The following is a 20,485-nucleotide window of genomic DNA, read 5'->3' as shown; positions in this document are numbered from 1 at the left end:
GCTGAAGAAGTAGTAATAAGAAGAAGAAGAAGTTATGACTAATTGCCAAAGAAGTAATTATCTAAAGAAGTCATCAGCGTGTCTCATCAATTTCTTCAGATGTGGATGGCGTTCCGTAGCCGAAGAAGTTATGACGCAACGCCGAAGAAGTAATTAGCATAGGGTGTGGTCGGTGAGGGTGCCTGAGGCAACATATCACCTAACTTAATATGAAAACTCTTTGTGGCAAAGCCACTTTTTTTACTATTTGCGCATATTTCTGTTAATTGCCAAGGTTAAAAAAACCAATTTTGGTCTACCGCGCACCTACCAAAACGTCCGTACCGTTTTAGTATAATATTATTACAATCATATTTTACCGTCGAGTGCGAGCAACAAAGCGGTATCGGTAACCGAGACGACGACGACCTTGCTTAAATGTTAATTACTAATTTATATATGTGAATAGTAATACTACTAATAGGTACATACTTATTTATTGATGAACACGTTTAATAAAACACATTGTTGTAGAAATAAATATATTTTTATTTAATTTAAGTAAAAGAATTTAGATATTTAAAAAATATATTTTTAAGTTATATCTATAATTTTAAATAAAATAATAATAACAACAATTTTATTTATTTTTATAAAAATCATTTCTTAAAAATTAAAACAAATCACTTTATTTGTTTTACATATTTTTTTCTGTGGAGCCGAATCCTTTTTCTCCACGTTCTGTGCTGGACATGTTGTTGACTTCTTGAAGTTCTGGATAGAAGATCCTTTCACATATTATTTGAGCTATCATGTCGCCAGTTCTAACGTGAAAATCCTCATCCGAGTGATTGAACAGTAGGATCTTAATTTCACCTCGATAGTCCTCATCGATAACGCCAGCTAATTAAAAAAAATTTCATTATTACAATATATTTTTGTAAAAAAAATAAAACTTACCGCCTACATCAATAAAGTGGTTTACAGCTAAACCAGACCTTGGAGCAATCCTGCCATAGCAGTTTTTCGGTAGCTCAAATTTAAGTCCAGTTGATATTAGAGTTTTTCCTTTAGCTGGTATTATTGTGTCATGATTACTTTTTAAATCATATCCAGCAGCCAGTCTACTACCCTTTTCGGGTGTATATGCGTGAGGTGTGATTTTTGTATATTTTAAAATTGGACTTACTTCTTGATCGGCTTAAATGTATAAAAAAATTTTATTGAAAATGGATAAAATAAATTTATTGATTATAACCCCAAGGTAGTGTATCGGTATATATATAATTAATAATTCTTTTATCATCGTATGGAGTAAGAGCAACTTTTCTCTGGTTTATTGTGTAGACCTCATGTTTTTTACTTCGAATTAAATGTTCTTGTGTATAAAATGTGTCTTTATGAAATAAACAGTTATAATAGTCATCAAATGTTATTGTTTTCATTGAAGTATTAGTAATACCTTTAGCCTTTTTAACAACTTTATCTGAATCAAACAGTTTTAATGCATACATTTTTGATTTAAGACCTACAAATTCACTCATAATTTTGCCATTATTCTCATCTTTCATTAATCCTAATACTTTCTTATTAACTAAAGGAATATTATAAATGTTGTCTACAGGATAATCAGAAGTGTCAAATCTATCTGTATCATTTCTAATAAATTCATAGATATCTTCCACGTGAAAATGGTAAATTAAAGAATCAGTGTCAGTATATAATAGTTTGGCATCTGTATTAAATTTAGGTTTAATATAATTATAATGAAAATCATATAAAAAAAGTTTAGAAATTTCTAAAATACTAAAACCCGCATATATAGGTTTATTAAATTTAATATTTAACCTTGACATTTCAATTATAACCATGTCATCATCAAAAATGGTTAAACTATGGAAATTAGGTTTTGAAATGTAATTTTTTGCTCCATATCGACCGAGCCAAGTAGTTACTACTTTAACATCTTTGTATTTCCTCACGTTTTCCATAGTTTTTCCGAAAACTGCATTATTCATTAACTTAAAAAAGTTTTTTTCAAATTCATTTTGGCTTTGTTTTCTCAAATTTGTATTTAAATCAATGTAAGTTTTTAGCCAAGGTGATTGTTTAAATTTTAAAATTTTATAAACTTTAGTAAGTTGTAAACCAAGAGATAAAGCTTGTTTTAAACTTCTGTAATGAATAACATAGTTTTTCTTATTAAAAAGTGTTGTCAATAATTTAGGTTGTTTTGATGATGTGACAGGTGGTATTAAGCGTTCTGGACATAGAGGTAAATCCTTGTGTAGATCGTGGAGTTCCTTAGGATATTCCAAATCTACTTCAAGTATATACCCTACATCTGAATCGTCTGGTGTATTAATAATATTTTCCGAATAGTAGACACTTATGTCAACCCACTTAAAATCACCAGTAGGAAGCGATTCACTCATTGCTGTTCCATATAAATTGTTAATGTCAAAGTACATTAAATATGATGATGGCAGATCGGGGTTAAACTCATTCCCCATATATTTATTGTTAGCTTTACCATAACGATTACTACACTGAGATACTCCACCTCTAATTCCGCTTTCAATCATCATTATTTGATCAATATCGGTAATTAATTCTAATGTAACTTTTGAAATTAAAAGGCAAGAATCGTAGGCCAATCCAGGGGCAGTAAAATATTTTAGACATTCTAAACCATATGTTTTATAACAAACTTTTCGGAAATTTTCAAAAACATCTGCCAAAAGTAAAATATCAGTCTTTAAGTATAACTCTAAATATTCTTGTAAATTTTGAATTTGAAATGATTCCCAAATTTTAACAGCAAAGTTATAATCAGTCTGTGTTACATTAGATTTTTTAAGTTTGGAGTAAAAAGCATCAATCGATGGTAAGCTATTTTCCTTTAGTTTTTCCCAACAATCAAGATAATCATATGGAAATATACCTTTTCTTGATATAAGATTAAATTCAGTCTCATTTTTGCAAAAACTTTTAGTAATATATTTTTCAGAAGAACTTAGGTAGGAACTCAATCGATCTAAGCTGCTAGACATAAATCGAAAAGAATCCAAAAATCTAAATTGAATACTTGTATTTTCTATATATTTTGAAAAAGATATAAATTTTTCCTTGTTAACAGGTAATAAGGTAACCGAGCCCGGTATTTCGGTTGTCAATTTCCGTATAATAAAGTGACTATCGTAGCCAGAAAGGTTGTGAAATATTACAGGTATAATATGATCATCTTTATAATTGAGATTACATAAAAAGTGAGCACTACCCCTATATTTACCCGTAAAATGACAATGATCTTTAACTTTTATATCATCTTCACTAAAAGGCTTTTGACAAATATGACACATAGTAGATGTGTTAAATGATTCTTGCTCTGATGTCGACAAGGGTAACATTGAAACAATATTATAAAATATAGGATTTAATTGATGTGCTAATTTTTGTAGTTTTAAGCAAAACCAACTTATACAGTCTTGCCCCGTATATAGCTCAAATTTTGATAGAGAATTATCATAGCTACATAATAAATAATAAGCAATACTGCATGGAATATGTTTTTGATATTTATTTTCATTAACATTTAAATCCTCATATTTTTCTAATATACTCTCAATATCGGCATAAATGACAAATGGAACTTTTTCTTTATTTTTAAAATGTGAAAATGATATGTTCTTTTCCCTTTCAGATGGAAGTGATACTTTAATTTTATTCATTTTTTTACAGGCAAACATATGCTTATTTAAAACTTGTTCAGAATAAAAATAATTTAAACATCTGTCACAATAAACTTTTTTATTAGTAATATCACCAATTTGCTTATTTAATAATCTTGATAAATTTTTAATTAATACAAAATGATATGTTCTATGAAATTGTAAGATATGCTGACCTAAACCATCATTATCATCATCATCATCGTCATCTGTATTAAAATTATCCTCTTGATTTATAGAAAGTATTAATAAATTAACCTTAACTAAAAAGTCATATTGACTCAGACATACAGGTACAACTTCTTTTTTCTCCAAACTAAATACATTTACTCCGATATTATTCATTTTCTCAAATTTACTTATATCTTTTATTTTAATTGGAAAACTAATATTGTCATATTTTAAAATTTCACTAAAATGAGGATATGAAGATGTTCTACATGGATTTTGATTTGTATTACAGGGATTAAGAGCGGCCACAATACACCAGAGAAAACAGTATTTATCATTATTTTTAATATTAAGAACCCCCTTAGTATTTTGAATAAATTTCGGCACCGTAATGTAAGTAGAATAGCCAATATTTATAGGGGTATAATTATTAAAATTAATTTTTAATTGTAAAATTTCATACAGTGCCCAACCGGAATCTCTCTCTTGAAACTCCTCTAACTTTGTTAAAATATTAGTTTTTATGTAATCATTATAAAATTTTCTCAAATCGGTGTTACGATCAACTATTTGATTTTTGGTGGTAAAATGTTTTAATTCAATTTCACCAGTTTGAGGTTTAATAAAATTACATAAAAATATAACATTTATTTTTAACAAAGATTTTTTGAGTTCCTTTCGTACTTGACATAAAAATGATCTAAGAGCTTTTTTGAAAAATATCAGCGGGTCCTTAATATTAAAGTTAACAATTGCTCCAGTTCTTATACGATTATTAAAACATGATTCCAATGCAGTCCAAACTAATTGTTTCCCCTTTTTATTATTATTCTTTTTGTATTTAAATTGTTCTCGATAATTTTTAAAAATACTTAAATTTGATTCTAATTTAATCATAGATTTTCTATCTATTTTTTCCTGACTTCTTAAAAATTTTTTTAAAATTAAAATATTTTTATTTAAAAATTTTATCCACTTGCAATAATCATTTTTATTTTTTATAAGCTTACCAAGTTCGCCAATTTTTAACAACATTTTTTCACTCAACTCGCTAACTTCTTTTGTAGTAGACATTATGATGAGAATAAGTGTTATAAGTTTACGTTGTAGAATTAAATTGAATCAGATATTTTCATATGTCTCGTATAAATATACTAATATCATGTATTCCATTTACATTTTTTTTTCGCATTTAACAAGACGGGTATTATTTTATTACACACCTATTATAATAATTGCATCACGTTGCTAAATGTTAAGGTCATTTTGCAAACATAAATAAATCTGCAATAATTATAAATTCCAATTATCTTTAAGATGCATAAATGTTGTTTAACATGTAAAACCTTATTAGAATAATTACCAATTACTCGCTTAGGCAAATTTTCTAGTATAAAAGCACCATCGTTTTATACATAAAGTTAATCTTATCAACTCATCAACTTCATCAACTAACTACTACAATGAATGTAGAATCAACCTTCATTTTCGAATCTGTTGATCGAAAAAAGTTATCCAATAAACTATTAGTGGTGATGTTAAAAAATTTGTTCAAGTAAGTATTTTTTTAATTTAAAATTTCGAAAATGTTTAGCCATTATTATTATTATTATTATTATTGAAAGTTAATATTTTTATTTTTGTAAATAAAAATTTTGATTTTTTTTTTCATAGATTTGGAAAGAAGGATATTAAAATAGTACAGGGTAGAGTTCACCTCTACCTCTCTTACTCGCCCCGCAACGAAACAGTTGCACAAAAAGTGAAGGGCTTACCCGTAAAATATTTACGGGTGGCAGCTAGTGATGAAGAGGAGCTACAACTGTTCCTCAAGGCTATGCGGGAGTTTACAGAGGTAAACTTTTACCGAGCTGTGGAACTGGAAGAGGATGAACGTCACGCTTTAACGGACGGTAGAGATAAAGAGGAACCGAATAAAAAAAAAATTAAAATTTTGGAAAACCGAACATTCCGAGACTCTACTACTACTACAGCTGGACCATCCCAATTAATTGAAATACCTGATGAAGGTGCAGATGAGTTTGAGACGCAAAAATACTCTGTATTTGACTTAAATGAATATAAATAAAATATATTTTAAAATCAGTTTTTTATTTTAAATGGTTGAGTTTCTAAAAATAAATTCTTATTAATCTAACTAGTAAAGATATCCAATATCGAGATATTAAATTCATTGTTTTATTTTTTTAAAATGGCTTGACATAAAACCAATAAAAAAAAAAAAAAAACAAAAATTTTCTTATGTACTTATTTGATTAGTAATAAAACAAGTGTACCTATATTAACTATTATTTTAAACAGCAAGTGATTAAAAACGTTTTTAATTTTACATTTAAAATTAATAAATAAAACAAGTATATAATTGAAATTTAATCAATTTTATTCATATACCAATCCCTTAAAATATAAACATTTTCCTTGGCGCACCTTAAATTATTATAAATATGTTTTTTGCAGTGGTATTTACGACCACTTTGACTAATAAGACAATTTAAATTTAAACAACCCAACTCTAACAAGTCTATAATATTATTTGGAATTATACTACTTAACCACATTTTTTTTGTCAAACCTTTAACATTCACTGTCCTATTTGGTTTAATAGTGTCTTTTAAAAATGCATAAAGACCTTCCAAGGGTAAATAGTTGACGTCAGTAAAGTCCCAAGGCAATCCATGTAGATTTCTTGTTATCCAATCCATTTGTTTCCCTTCAAAACTGGCATTATCATCAAACCGTTGAAACCAGTGAAATGGAAATGGAAATTTAACAAAATGATGAAAAACGTCACCATTTTCCATATCAATTATAGCAATCTCCTTACAAAGAAATGGACTTTTTTTATATTGAAATCCTTGAACGTCTAAAATATACATGATGCTAGTTGTTTACCTTGGACAACGTGCGTGTATCTTTCACTATAACTTTTAGCAAACTAAAGTTAGAAATTATACAACATGCATTATTTAAATCATAAAATCTATTTTTAATAACACATAGGCTTTAGTTTGTTATATAAAGAATATACATTAACAAGTGCACAAAAACAATGTGATCGAGAGTGATAAAAGCATAGAGGTTCAGTTTTTTCCATCTCCACTTCTTTTTCCTTCTCCTCGACATTCTCTTTAATTTCGATAACAGGTTTCAGTGAATACTTTTCTACATATTTGCATGCATCTTTTCCTTTTACATATATCCTATGTATATTTTCTTTATCTGTAAGATTTTTCAATATTTCAGAAAATTCATAAACTGGGGTATATCCTTCGTACCAAGGAATGCAGTGTTGATTTATCATTGCCCATTTGGCTTCTTTAATAATTTCATTTGATAATTGATCCAATGCAAATGGTGGCTTAAACACAAAATGGCTTATTTTTTCTCCATCATAGACAGCCAATTCTTTAGGAAGAAACTTTTGGTTTTCAAGTTTAAAACCTTGAACATCCACTATTAAAAAATTCATATTTTTTTTTAAACAATTATATTTGCCTCACTATTTTTGTAAGAGGGTTATAGGTAAATACGCGATCGTATATCACCAAACAGTAAGCTGAAGTATCTTTGTCTAAATCACTATTTAACTCAAACTCGACTCGCATAACTACCGGACCTGACTGAAGCAATTCTTTTTGATGAATACAATTTATATAAGAGATTGGTGCTATGGTTTTAAACTGTTCGGGATTAAACATCGGTTCATCGGTCTTTGAATAATAGGTGGATTGAAATTGTGAATACATTTCATAGAGGGTTGCAAATTTGTTTTGTTTGATATCTAAATTAAGGTCTATATAAGGGTACCGTTCAGAGTTTAGAAATACTCTTATAGACCTTAAATTAATATCATGAAATTTACTCATATCTTCCTTAAGCTGATCTCGTTTACCACTTTGGAATGCAATAATTACGTGACGGGGTGTTTCTATCTTAGTTGATGTTTTCACTGGCCAATTGTGTCTATTAGTTTTAAGAAGCTCTGGGTATTCAATTAATTCCCAACATCTAAACCCAACTTCGATGTCGACATTCTTATCAATAATTTTTGTAAGAAGCAATTCTTGTGATATTCCTACAGAAATATGAGGTACATTCCAGGATACCTTACTCAGGGTTACCTTTAATGATTCATTTGCTTCCGTAGTCGTAACAGCATTATTATCAGTATGATCTCTAACTAGAATCAGTTCTTGTTTAGAATTTATTATCACTTTTTTATAATCTTCAAAAAATCCCATGAGAGTTTTTAATGGAATGCTTACATTAAAAAAACCCGTTTTTTCATCCACTATTGATTTTTTTTCAGTAGTAGTAGTAGTAGTAGTTGTTGTTGGCAAATACCATCCGGCATTTTCAAGCTTATTTACTTCATTATTATTGTATGATAGGTATCCTTTTAGTGTTGATGTCATACCTACATCTCGCACGGAATCAATTGTTACACCATTGAGCTGATACCTCATTTCTTTAAATAGAAAAGCTACTCCATTGTTGATAAATGATGCTTTTTTTGAAACTGTTCCATCACTCTTGGTTAATTTTCCCTCTATATAGAGTGAACTTTCTCCAGGTAAAGTATACTTTTCAACTTCATTAACGGGAATCACTATTTCATCGTTATTTCCCAGTTTTGTTGGTAGGTATGGTTCATAGGAATGTGTTTCATAATGTGTAATAGAATTATCCATTATGAGCTTTTCCGTAACATTAAGAATTGAGGACATTTTTTTTTTTTAATTTACGTTTTACAATATGATAAATCCAAGTGATTTTAAAAAGTTTCTATTAGACTTACTTAACGGTTTCAAATTAAAGTTATAACTAAATTTATTTTTTTTATGTTTAACTTTATATACTTTATTTGTAAACATTCCATTTTCCTTTTTATTATATAAGATAGCCATTATTCCAATTTTTTAATGTGTAGCCTAATGGTAACGGTTTCGTTTCTAAAGTTGATTACGTCTCCCTCTTGATCTATAATTTTTACAATAATTTTATCTATCACCTTTACAACGATTGGAAAATAAATGATATTTTGTGGACTTTCAATAATTTTATATCCAGGTGGAACATTGGGAAAGAATTGATGAATAATGTGAACGGGTTGTCCGTTCAGGTATGATCCTTCGGCTATACTACAATCCACACAAAGAGAATTTACTTTTATTATCTCTGCTGGAAAATCTGACTCATGATATTTCTTATCACCCTTAATTGTTTGGTCACTTTTAAAGCCTAAAAGCTCTCCAATAGTTCCCTTTTTAAAAACGATATCTGTAGATGATTTAATTTTACACTTTAGGGTATTATTGTTTGCACGTAAAAGAAAGGATATTTCCCTTTCTTCAAATTTCTCCTGTAGTAGTTGATTTAAATCTTCAATTTCATAGCTTCCCAGAGGTATTTCTATGAAATCTCCTTTACTTCCATAATAAACCCTATTATTTGAATAATCAATATTGGGAATTGTATAAAATGTCTCAAAATTTGTCAAACCCACAACATAATCTGAATTATCATCTAAATAAATAGGTGGATTAAAATTTGCCGAAAGTATGCTACTTTTAGCTGAAAGTGTTATGGTAAACGATGACATGCTTCTTGATAACTGTTTATTTTTTATCTGGATTAAACAATTTGGTTACCTATTATTATAAAGGAAATGTAGACATAGCTGTCCACAGTTAGATTTATCATATGTTTGATACGGATCATGGTTATAGCTAATTAAATTTTTATTACCATCACTTAAAAAATATGCAATAACTTCTTTAGGGGGCCTTAGATTACCGAAGCTATCAAAATAACTTATTTTTTTATTTTTTTTAACGTATGCCGTCCAATGTGTACCTGGACCAGAATTACTATCCAAGTTTATAATTCCACTTTCAATTTTTCTAATTACTTTTGGTAATTTATCTCGCATGAAGATGCCTCTAAAATGAGAAATGTTTAATTTTTTAATATACCTATTTATATCTAGGTTTGTTAATGGCTTATTGTGAGGTAATATATTTAATAGTTTTTTGGTTTTAGATATAACCCATAACCATTTTTATATGGTTTTAAGTAAAGACCACTTCCTTTTTTCCCAATAGCTATCTCTTCCATGACACGATTATGTCTTTTATTTTCTTCTAATTTTTGTTGTGCTGCCTTTGTATCATTAATGGCTTTAGCAATGCTTGCTGCCCCTCCTCCTAAAGCGCCTAAGGCAGATAGCCCTGCAAATATTGGAATTAAAGGAAGGACACCACCTTTGATTTTTGGAATAGGAATTATTCTTTTTGAAGAAATTTTCCTTTTTTTAAGACGTTTTAAAGCACCATTGGTTGTAACGTTTAACTTTTTATAAGACTTTCCGATTATACCTTTTTTTCTTTTACTTGCAGACGCTTTTTTTCTATTTTTCTTTTTTGTTAAACCCATCCCCAATTTGGATTTTGCTTTCATTATACCTGCAATTCCTAGGGCGCTTAAACGTTCACCCACACCTGCATCACTTGACCTAAACCGATTGATTGCTTGGTCAGCCAATATCCTATCGGCCTTGTTACGACTTTTTACGCTAGAAAATTTACTGTATGCAATGTCGTGATTTTTACACGCTTCGTCAAGTTTATTTACGCCTTGATGACCGGCAGCTAAACGTTTTTCCAATCTTGTACCGGGCCCACAAAAATTATAACCAGGAATGTGTAATTCAAATGGTAATTTATTAATTACAGTATTTAAGGAGCCACCTTTCGGTGTGAACTTTAGTGTCATAATAGATTTTTATATAATAGTTAATACCCTTTTATACTTCGAATATGTGGTTGGAAAAACAAAAGTTTTCGTTACCAGTGAAAAATTATGACCTAAATATCAGTAATGGGCAGATATTTAAGAAACATGGGGAGTTGTTTGGAGGTGAATCAAAACGGGGAATCATAGTGGGTCCATCTGGCTGTGGAAAAACTAATGTAATGATTACATTATTAACACACCCCAACGGATTACGATTTGAAAATGTTTATGTGTATTCTAAATCATTATATCAACCAAAATATGAATTTCTAAGAAAATTATTAAAACCACTTAGGGGAATAGGTTATTTTGAGTCGTGTTTTGAGCAGGATATTGTACCACCAGTTGACGTTAAACCTAATTCAGTAATAATATTTGATGATATTGTGTGCTGTAATCAAAGTATTATGCGAGATTATTTTTGTTTTGGTAGACATAAATATACGGACTGTTTTTACCTATGTCAAACGTACTCATCGATTCCTAAACAATTAATCAGAGATAATGCAAACCTACTAATTATATTTAAACAAGACGGAACCAATTTAAAACATATCTATGATGATCATGTAAATATGGACATGTCATTTCAACAGTTTAAAGATCTCTGTTCCACTTGCTGGCGATCCGATTTTGATTTTATTGTTATTGATAAAGATTGTGGTGTTGAGACTGGAAGGTATCGAAATAAATTTGACCAGTTTATTCATTTAAATAAATAAGATATATCACTAAGGAGTTAATTAGTTTAAAGCCTATAGTTTGGAAGCGAACATGAATGAAAAGTTAGTAAAAGAATTAATACAAGCCCGTCAAGCTGTAAAACGAAAACTAAAATCTTTAAAAACAGATGTGGCCAAGTCTCAGTTTCGACAAGAAAAAGAATTTAAACCAATTACAGAACCCTTAAAAGAATTAATTAAAGCTGTAAAAGCGGAGGAAAAAATTAAAACAGAACCCTTAACACCGCCAGCATTTTCTACTCCTCAAAAATTTAAAACCGATTTATCACCGCAAAAAAGACGTCAAACAAATATTTATAACAAATATCTACCTTCGGAATTACCATCATTTTTAACAAGAGAAGATACATTTGAAATAAACGATGAGAATGACGATGATGTATTTTTTAATCAACAATCATCTTTAAGGGAGCCTCGTCTAAGTTCTACGAGACGAGATAATTTAGATGAATCTACCATTACTGAACCAACAACAAAAGAAATTAGACAGAGTATTTTTGAGTTAACCAGAAGTCCGGCATACGAACAATATCTTGAAGCATTTCATCCGCTTGTAAGAGGTTTTGTTGATGCATCTTTAAAAAGTGAACGAGATTTAGATAATACGCATGGCCTATTTCATGATGCAGAAAATGAAAAGTGGAAAATTGGCGACAGTGAAGCTGACTTTGTGCAACAAAATTTTAAGATTCAGGATTTAATCTATGAGGGTACACCCGGTCTCTATGAACTTTTATTTTTTCAAGAACCTCGCGGTTATACCTCAAAAGATCTTAACAATTACATGGATATATTGCAAAGAAGCAATGCTTATAGAAGAAACTATGATCCAAAGGCACAGATTCAAGGCACTACCGACCCAAAATACTTAACAATAATAAAACCGTACTTGATAAAAAAGGGAATTTTAAGATCTACTTCCACATCTAGTGCCATTCCTTTTTCTAAGCCTAAACCACCGTCAGAAACACGCCCGAGAAGCACTAGAATAACCTCGAAAAAGGGGGGAGGAATGATGATGAATTTAACAAATAAAAAAACTGATTATGTCTATTATGATGATCCTAATGAGTTAGTAGAACGGTTAAAATTACTTATATCATCACAAATGGCAGGGCATACCGGACATAATAATGAAATAGTCTCCATTATTGAAGAGCTAAAGGAAGCAAAAGTTATTTTATAGACTGTTTAAACCACTATATGGTATTTTAAAAATGTCTTTGAACAAGTTCGGTTCTCATCTTCACTTAAATAGGAAAAACTATAGTAAAACTGATACAATTACTTTCATTCAATTAACGCCCCTAAAGTTGTTTTACAACATATCATTAACATTTATGGGAAACTGCTTTCCAAACGATGAGAAATTTACTTTGATATTTGATAAAAAAACATTTTTTAAATTTCCATTAAGTTCTGGTGTTATTATAGGGGCTGAATATCCAAAGAAAGAAATATTCTTATTAATTAATGGTAAAAAAGGAAAATTAGAGGGAAGAGAAATAAAAGAAGGAGATCTAATTGAGTTTGGTAAAGAGCCAAAATCCTCAATTGACTTTTTTTATGGAGAATTAATAATAAAATGTCCCGTTTTAGTAGAATAAAACAATAAATAAGTACAAATAAAGTTTATTTCAAAGATGACTTTAGACAAGTTTGGATCTCACATATTTCATAAATATTCCAGAATTGATGATGATAATCAAGTTAATTTAGTCAACATTGCAAATTTAAAATTATTTTACCATATAACATTGCCATTTCTTGGTCACCATGACCCAAGTGAAAAAAATTTTGTTTTAACCCAAGATAAACGAGTTTCCTATCGATTTCCAACTGACTCTGGTGTTATTATAGCCGGCAAATTTCCAAAACAACATGTAAATTTATTAATAAATGGTAAACAAGGTGGAGTGGAAGGAAGAGAACTAAAGGCAGGTGATTTAATTGCATTTCGACGGGATTCAAAATCTCAGATAGACCAATTTTATGGAGAATTAATAATAAAATGTCCTATTTTAATAGAACAATAAACATTAACCATGAGCAAGATAAAAGAAGATGTTGTTAATGAGCTGCATAGATTAAGTAGGAAAAAATATCCAAGAAGACGTGTTATAGTTAAAGGACTTAATGATTTATGGCAGGCAGATTTAGTGGAAATGATTCCATATCATAAGCTCAATAAAGGTTATCGATATATACTTGTAGTTATTAATGTTTTTTCAAAATACGTATGGACAAAACCCATAAAGTCAAAAACTGCTAAATATGTGGCTGATGCAATGGCAAATATTCTTAGCAATGTTAAAACACCACCAAACAACCTACATACCGACAGAGGATCGGAATTTTACGGTAAACATTTTCAGGAATTAATGAAAAAATTTAAAATAAATCATTATAGTACATTTTCAAATGTAAAAGCTAGTGTTGTGGAACGAGTAAATCGAACTTTAAAAACTTTAATGTGGAAAAAATTTAGTTTGAGAGGAAATTATAAGTGGATCGATATCTTGGATGATATTGTGCAAAAATATAATAATACAAGACATTCTAGCATTGGAAAAAAACCAAATGAAGTAAACGAAAAAAATGAACAAGACATTTTAAAGTTTCACTTTAACCATATAAAAATGGTTGATCCAAAAATTCCTAAATTTAAAATTGGTGATCATGTACGTATAAGTAAACAAAGAGAAGCATTCACAAAAGGATATACACCCAATTGGTCAAATGAAATCTTTCAAGTGAAAAAAATTAATCTAACAAATCCTACAACCTATTTACTACAAGATGAAAATAATGTGGAAATTCAAGGTGGTTTTTATGGGGCTGAGTTGCAAAAAGTAAAACATCCTGACGTTTATTTGGTTGAAAAAATTCTACGGCGTAAAGGGAACCAAGTTTACGTAAAATGGTTGGGAATGGATAAGACACATAATTCTTGGATTCTAAAAAAAGATGTTTTGTAAAATGTTAGTTAAGTTAAATATATTTTTTATTATTAAATTTTTAATTTTAAACCAAACCATGTACATAGTAGAAGATTATGTAATAAAATCTGTTAAAAGCAAAATTATTCTTTGGTTTTGAGTAGATCAACTATAACCACAAAAGATGTTGAATCAAATATTAAATTCATTAAAATATTTATTTGGAATAAAGTGTGTAGTGAAAAATAATAGTGATAGTGTGACAAACATTTATAATGAAGAAAAACATAATATATTATGTGAACAATTATTACAAATTATAGGTGGAAAGAAAAATGTGCGAGAATTGAATGCAAAGGAATTAGAAAATCTACCAATGGATTTCTTTTTAAAATATGTGGATCCCATGACTTTATTATTTATTTGGAACAAACTACCTGCTAACTATAGACAAGAGTTTGATTTACAAATAAAATTACCATGTTTTATTCACTATAATAGACCAGATTGGCGAACACACGTAGATGGACCTCCTTCACCACAAAATAAATGTTGTTTTTGTATTAAAGCTCTTGCTAAACAAAATTAACCAATATTCAACAATAAACCATGATTTGGTTAAGTCCTACATTTATAACACTAGTTGCAGTAGTACAAAATGTTTTCTACGTTCATAAACCTCCGGAAATAGTGTCTGCATTTGTTCAACTGAAAGGTGAAAATTTTTCAAGTGATAATTCATGGATACCCTTACTATACAAACGCATTCATAATGAATCAGTTCCAATATTTTTTACATGGATTCCAACTAACATCTCAATGACCTCTAGACATAGACTTCACTATAGGTTAAGATTTCGATTCATTAATGGAACAATACTTGAAAGTAGGGACTGGACAACTTTTAGTAAAGGATTAAATACAGAAAATTCTATAATTATTAATCTAAATTCTAATACTAGTGGTAATTACTTAGAGTTAAATACTTTAAGATCAAATTTCCATGTCTTTATGTATGTAACACAGACCATTTTTATAATTACTATACTAATTTTAGGTAATATAATATGTAAAATGTTGTATAATTTAGGAGAACAACAACAACAAAAACAATTACAAAATGTACACCGTTTAATTTAAGAGAATAATAAATATCATGTGTATTTATCAATAAATAAGTATGTACCTATTAGTAGTATTACTATTCTCATATAAATTAGTAATTAACATTTAAGCAAGGTCGTTTCGGTATTAAACGTATTCATCAAAAGTATGTACCTATTAGTAGTATTACTACTCACATATAAATTAGTAATTAACATTTAAGCAAGGTCGCGATACCGCTTTGTTGCTCGCACTCGACGGTAAAATATGATTGTAATAATATTATACTAAAACGGTACGGACGTTTTGGTAGGTGCGCGGTAGACCAAAATTGGTTTTTTTAACCTTGGCAATTAACAGAAATATGCGCAAATAGTAAAAAAAGTGGCTTTGCCACAAAGAGTTTTCATATTAAGTTAGGTGATATGTTGCCTCAGGCACCCTCACCGACCACACCCTATGCTAATTACTTCTTCGGCGTTGCGTCATAACTTCTTCGGCTACGGAACGCCATCCACATCTGAAGAAATTGATGAGACACGCTGATGACTTCTTTAGATAATTACTTCTTTGGCAATTAGTCATAACTTCTTCTTCTTCTTATTACTACTTCTTCAGCGTTACGTCATCACTTCTTCGGCTACACCTAAAGGGCACTTCTGTCGACGACATATTGTGTCTTCTTCAGATCTGCATGACCTCGACGGCACAGCTCAAGAACAAATACCATCCACTTCTTCAGATGCGGATGGCATGTGTCATCAACTTCTTCAGATGTGGATGGCATGTGTCACAGAAACGTGGTAAGATAACTACTCAGGGTGAACTGGATAAAGGGCATGTCTACAGAATTTGCTATTGGAAAATTAAAGTTCCTGAGATCAACCTCATCAGAGTGATAAACACTAGAAAATAAGTTTGCAATATCCTCCCCCGAATCTGCTGAAATATCATTTAAATGCCTAGCATTTGGGATACCATGACTTTTATTAAGGGAGTTAATATGATTTCAAAATTGTGTGGTGTCAGATTGAATTGACTGATTTAAGGTAGCAATGTAAGATCTATAGCATTGCTCAGTATGAACTTTACATTGAGTACGTAGGTTAGCAAACAGGATATAATCTTTAGCTAAGTTAGTATTTTTGAATTTAGCATGAGCAGCCTTTTTTGATAGAACAAGATTTCTTAATTCTGGGGAAAACCAACGAGGAAAGACAGTTCAGTACTCGTTCCTGCTGATAATTCTAAAAACCTTTAAAACTAAAAATCTAAGTACTTCATATGTGTAAAAACTAAAAAGAAAAATTAGATATTTTACAAAAAAAAGTTTTTTTCTTATTAGTTTTTATGTTTTTCTACTTCTTTTAATTTTTTCTACTTATTTTTTATTATTTCTTAACCTAAAAAGAAAATTCGAAATATAAAAACCTAAAAAATATGGAATATCTGGCTTATTTAGTTAGCTAAAATTAGTAAATTTTTTATAATATTTTATAAAACAGGATATATGCATATACAACATATTTATTCATGTAAAATTTTAATTTCTTCTTGGTCTGGCATAAACATACATATAACCGGCTTATATTACCGAATGTAATTTCCTAGAAAAACGTAAATGAACTTTAAAATAAAAAAAAAGCAATTTGGTATCCATTTAAGTTATGCCCAAGAAGCATAACTGTATATTAATAAAAACATCGTAACTTTTGTTGTAAAAACTTTTATTCTCATTGTGTAATATGGCAAAATATGTGTAATAATTTAAAATTACTGCATAAAGTGAGTTCTTTATATGTCTTAAAAGTTTATAGGTACATAGGTGAATTTTTGGGATAGACATAGACGCTTCTTTTATATTAAAAAAAAAACTACGATAATCTTGATTGTTTTATGGACTTCTTATTAATAATTTAATCCTTAATATAGTGTATTTAAGTTAAAAATAAAAGCACAAGCTTACTACACCTAAGTACCCACCTTGATTTTAACCTATATCCCAAAGCCCATAAAAAGGTAAATTTAAACTTTAGCCCATAAATCAGCGAATGTTTAGGAATAACGGCTTTGCCCCAAAATGGCGTCGCGGCTATCGCACCCTAAATCAGATTCATATAAGCCTTTTATTGACGTTTTATTAACGCTTATCGGAATGGTGTGTATTTTTTATGGCTTTAAAGTTGCGAGAAATGATGAGATTCAGATCCGATTGAATCGCGTGCATTTCAAGAATTTACGACTGTAAAGCCGAAACGTACTTTTTTTTCCGGGTCGTAAATGGGTTTTAAAATGTGAAACTTTTAGGGTTTTTAGAGTTTGCAGAACACATATAGCTAGGCTTTATTATCGATGCCATTATTATGTTATAGCAGTTTTTCTGACATACGTTTAAAGAAGTGTATATTGGAAAAGGAATATCGTATATATTCGTATATAGGTTAAGAACTACAACAACAAGTATTTTATATTGGCAGATAAATATATCCGATTATCGCTTAAAATATTGTATATTATCACTATGTTCTTTCACCGATGTATCCATTTCTCTATGCCCTGAAAGGTTTTCGTAAAATGTAAATAAAGCATTAATTTTAATGCAACTTTAGATAATATTCAGTTCATCTATTTTGTAGTTTGACGGAACTTTATAGATAAATTAGTTACTCAGTCTTGAAGATGGTTTAATTTAGATCGAGGTTTTTTTTCATACAAAATGAAAAACGTACAGTGTACTTCAACTCGTTTATTTTAAATATAGTTCTGTATTCTTTCTGTAAAAAAGAGGGACCTGACCGGAAAACTCGCATTATGTTTCGGACAACCTATCATTAATGGAACACAGGGCTTGAGTATATGTCAAAACTTACAACAAAATAACTGTTTTGTTCCTACTTAAAAAAGTTTTAATATGCCTTAAGTTTTCTTTGCATGAGATTGGAGACAAGTCTTGAAAAGCGCAAATCACTGTCGGTAATCAATTCTAGATTTCTGCCACAATTAAAAAAATTTAACAAGCTTCCAATAATTAAAAATTTAAAGTTTAATTAAGTTAATACATCATGTCTTTAACTCTCCAAGACCACAAGCTGAGTTGTGGCCTCAATACGAACATTTATTTAGAACTTGCAGTTCTTGATTTATTAAGGACACTGCAACATTTACGTTAATAGGAGAGAGTGAATAAAATGCTTGCATATCATTAATAAACTGATGATATTTTAAATAATTTAGGTTCTCTGATAGATCAGCCCTAAAGGCAGAGAAGAATAATCATTTTTGACTTTTTACAGAAATATTTCCATTGTTCCTGATTATTTAATATATTTACGTAAGTTATTAAAAAAAATGTTTATTTCTTAATTTAATGAAGTAAAAGAGATATAAAGATATATGCTAAAGTTAAGTTCAGTAAAAAGGTATATATGATTTGCATGTAGAAAATTGCCGGAAGTTTGATATTTTTTTGATTTTTCTGAAAACTTATTTTTACCATCTGTTCCTCATTCTAAATGACATTTTTTTTTAAATTTGACTTTAAATATCTCAATGTCTATAAAAAAATATGTATATAAAAAAATATAAGCATCCTGAGGGTGATGTGTGATGTGTTGTGTGTTATTTTTTACTGATCATCAATCAACTAGTGTTTAACTCAAAATTGACTTTTGAGTTAAAATAAAAGAAAAGCGCCCTTATTATTAATTTAAGCAAGTAATATTCAAAATTCTTGTAATGTCTTTTTTTATTCTTCTTAGTTTACAAACCACTAATCGCTACTAATTTTCTATATGTAGTAAAATTTAATTTTAGTATTGTAAAAAAAATTATATATACAGCTAGATTTAGACATAAGACCGTTACCGTGCAAATCGGGTACCATAATCAGGGCAGGACTTTGTATCACTATAATCTTAAACCTAATAAAGATGTTAGCAAACTCAAAATGGCGGAATGGTTTTAAGACCCTCCTAAAAATATACAGTACCATTATTAGACCAAAAATGGACTATGGAAGTATAGTTTTTATATCTGCAAGAAAACCAATAATAAATTTATGGTTATGTACTGGAACTTTCCCAACTAGTACAATTGCCAACTTAAACTGTGTAACAGGAATCAGCCATCTTGACATCAGATGTACACAGTTACTTCTAAAATATTTAACTAAACTATGGTGTCAATCAAATCATAACAAACTAAAAAAAATTGCTAATTTATTCTTTCTTGAGGAAACAAATAAGACAGAAATTGAAAAAGAAATAACTCTATTAAAACCAAATAAAGCACCTGGGTATGATCAAATAAAAGCTAAGACTCTTAAAGAAATAAAAATGTTAATATCCGAACCTATCTAATACATATTTTTAATCTTAGTTTTAAGACGGGTACCATACCGACGGAATTGAAAACAGCTAAAATAAAACTGATTTAAAAAAAAAAAAATATGGAACTAGCATCTAATTATCGGCCTATTTCTTTAATAAATAGTATAGTAAAAGTTTACGAAAGACTAATTAAAAATAGATTGTCTATCTACCTTAAAAAATACGTCTTGATATCAAACAGACAATTTGGTTTTCGCGAGGGCATTAGTACCCAAGACGCAATAGGCAATTTAACTAAAAAAATCTACAAATCTCTCGATGGTTGTAATCCTTGTCTATGTGTTTTCCTAAATCTTTCTAAGGCATTCGATATAGTTAACCACCATAAACTGTTGGAGGACTCGGATAATATTGGAATACGGGGAATACCGCATAAATTATTCACAAATTATTTATTTGGTCGCACCCAAAGAGTTGCCATAGGAAATATTTTTAGCGAAACAAGAATTGTAAAGTGCGGTGTACCTCAGGGCACTATACTAGGACCTTTTTTTTATAATTTACTTAAACTCTTTATTGGAAACAAATTTTTCAGCAGATATTATTAGCGTCGCGGATGATACAGTTTTATTTTTTATCGAAAAAAACTGGGAAATTGTAAAAAGAATTTCAGA

General features: G+C 29.4%; 4 protein-coding genes across 4 annotated transcripts; 2 read left to right on the top strand and 2 right to left on the bottom strand.

Moving 5' to 3' along the window:
- Window positions 1–504: 504 nt before the first annotated feature.
- LOC126735163 (deoxyuridine 5'-triphosphate nucleotidohydrolase-like) lies at window positions 505–5,001 on the bottom strand. The gene is made up of 3 exons (XM_050439112.1): window positions 4,892–5,001; window positions 940–1,179; window positions 505–882 (listed from the first exon to the last, which is right to left on the bottom strand). The coding sequence occupies exons 1-3, from the start codon at window positions 4,953–4,955 to the stop codon at window positions 677–679; spliced, it is 510 nt and encodes a 169-aa protein (XP_050295069.1). The 5' UTR covers window positions 4,956–5,001; the 3' UTR covers window positions 505–676.
- Window positions 5,002–5,290: 289 nt separating this feature from the next.
- On the top strand, window positions 5,291–5,984 carry LOC126735164 (uncharacterized). Its single transcript, XM_050439113.1, has 2 exons — window positions 5,291–5,436; window positions 5,556–5,984. Exons 1-2 carry the CDS (start codon window positions 5,345–5,347, stop codon window positions 5,968–5,970), a joined length of 507 nt encoding a protein of 168 aa, XP_050295070.1. The 5' UTR covers window positions 5,291–5,344; the 3' UTR covers window positions 5,971–5,984.
- A 1,403-nt stretch (window positions 5,985–7,387) lies between these two features.
- Window positions 7,388–8,593, bottom strand: LOC126735207 (uncharacterized). Its single transcript, XM_050439159.1, has one exon. It carries the CDS (start codon window positions 8,591–8,593, stop codon window positions 7,388–7,390), a length of 1,206 nt encoding a protein of 401 aa, XP_050295116.1.
- Window positions 8,594–9,932: 1,339 nt separating this feature from the next.
- Window positions 9,933–15,833, top strand: LOC126735159 (uncharacterized). The gene is made up of 2 exons (XM_050439108.1): window positions 9,933–15,618; window positions 15,711–15,833. The coding sequence occupies exon 1, from the start codon at window positions 11,472–11,474 to the stop codon at window positions 12,624–12,626; it is 1,155 nt and encodes a 384-aa protein (XP_050295065.1). The 5' UTR covers window positions 9,933–11,471; the 3' UTR covers window positions 12,627–15,618; window positions 15,711–15,833.
- Window positions 15,834–20,485: the final 4,652 nt, after the last annotated feature.

This window comes from Anthonomus grandis, chromosome 4, assembly GCF_022605725.1.
Source record: "Anthonomus grandis grandis chromosome 4, icAntGran1.3, whole genome shotgun sequence".
Classification (NCBI taxonomy): Eukaryota; Metazoa; Arthropoda; class Insecta; order Coleoptera; family Curculionidae; genus Anthonomus; species Anthonomus grandis.
The sequence above is the reverse complement of the archived record's forward strand: the minus strand, read 5'-3'. Positions and strand labels throughout refer to the sequence as shown.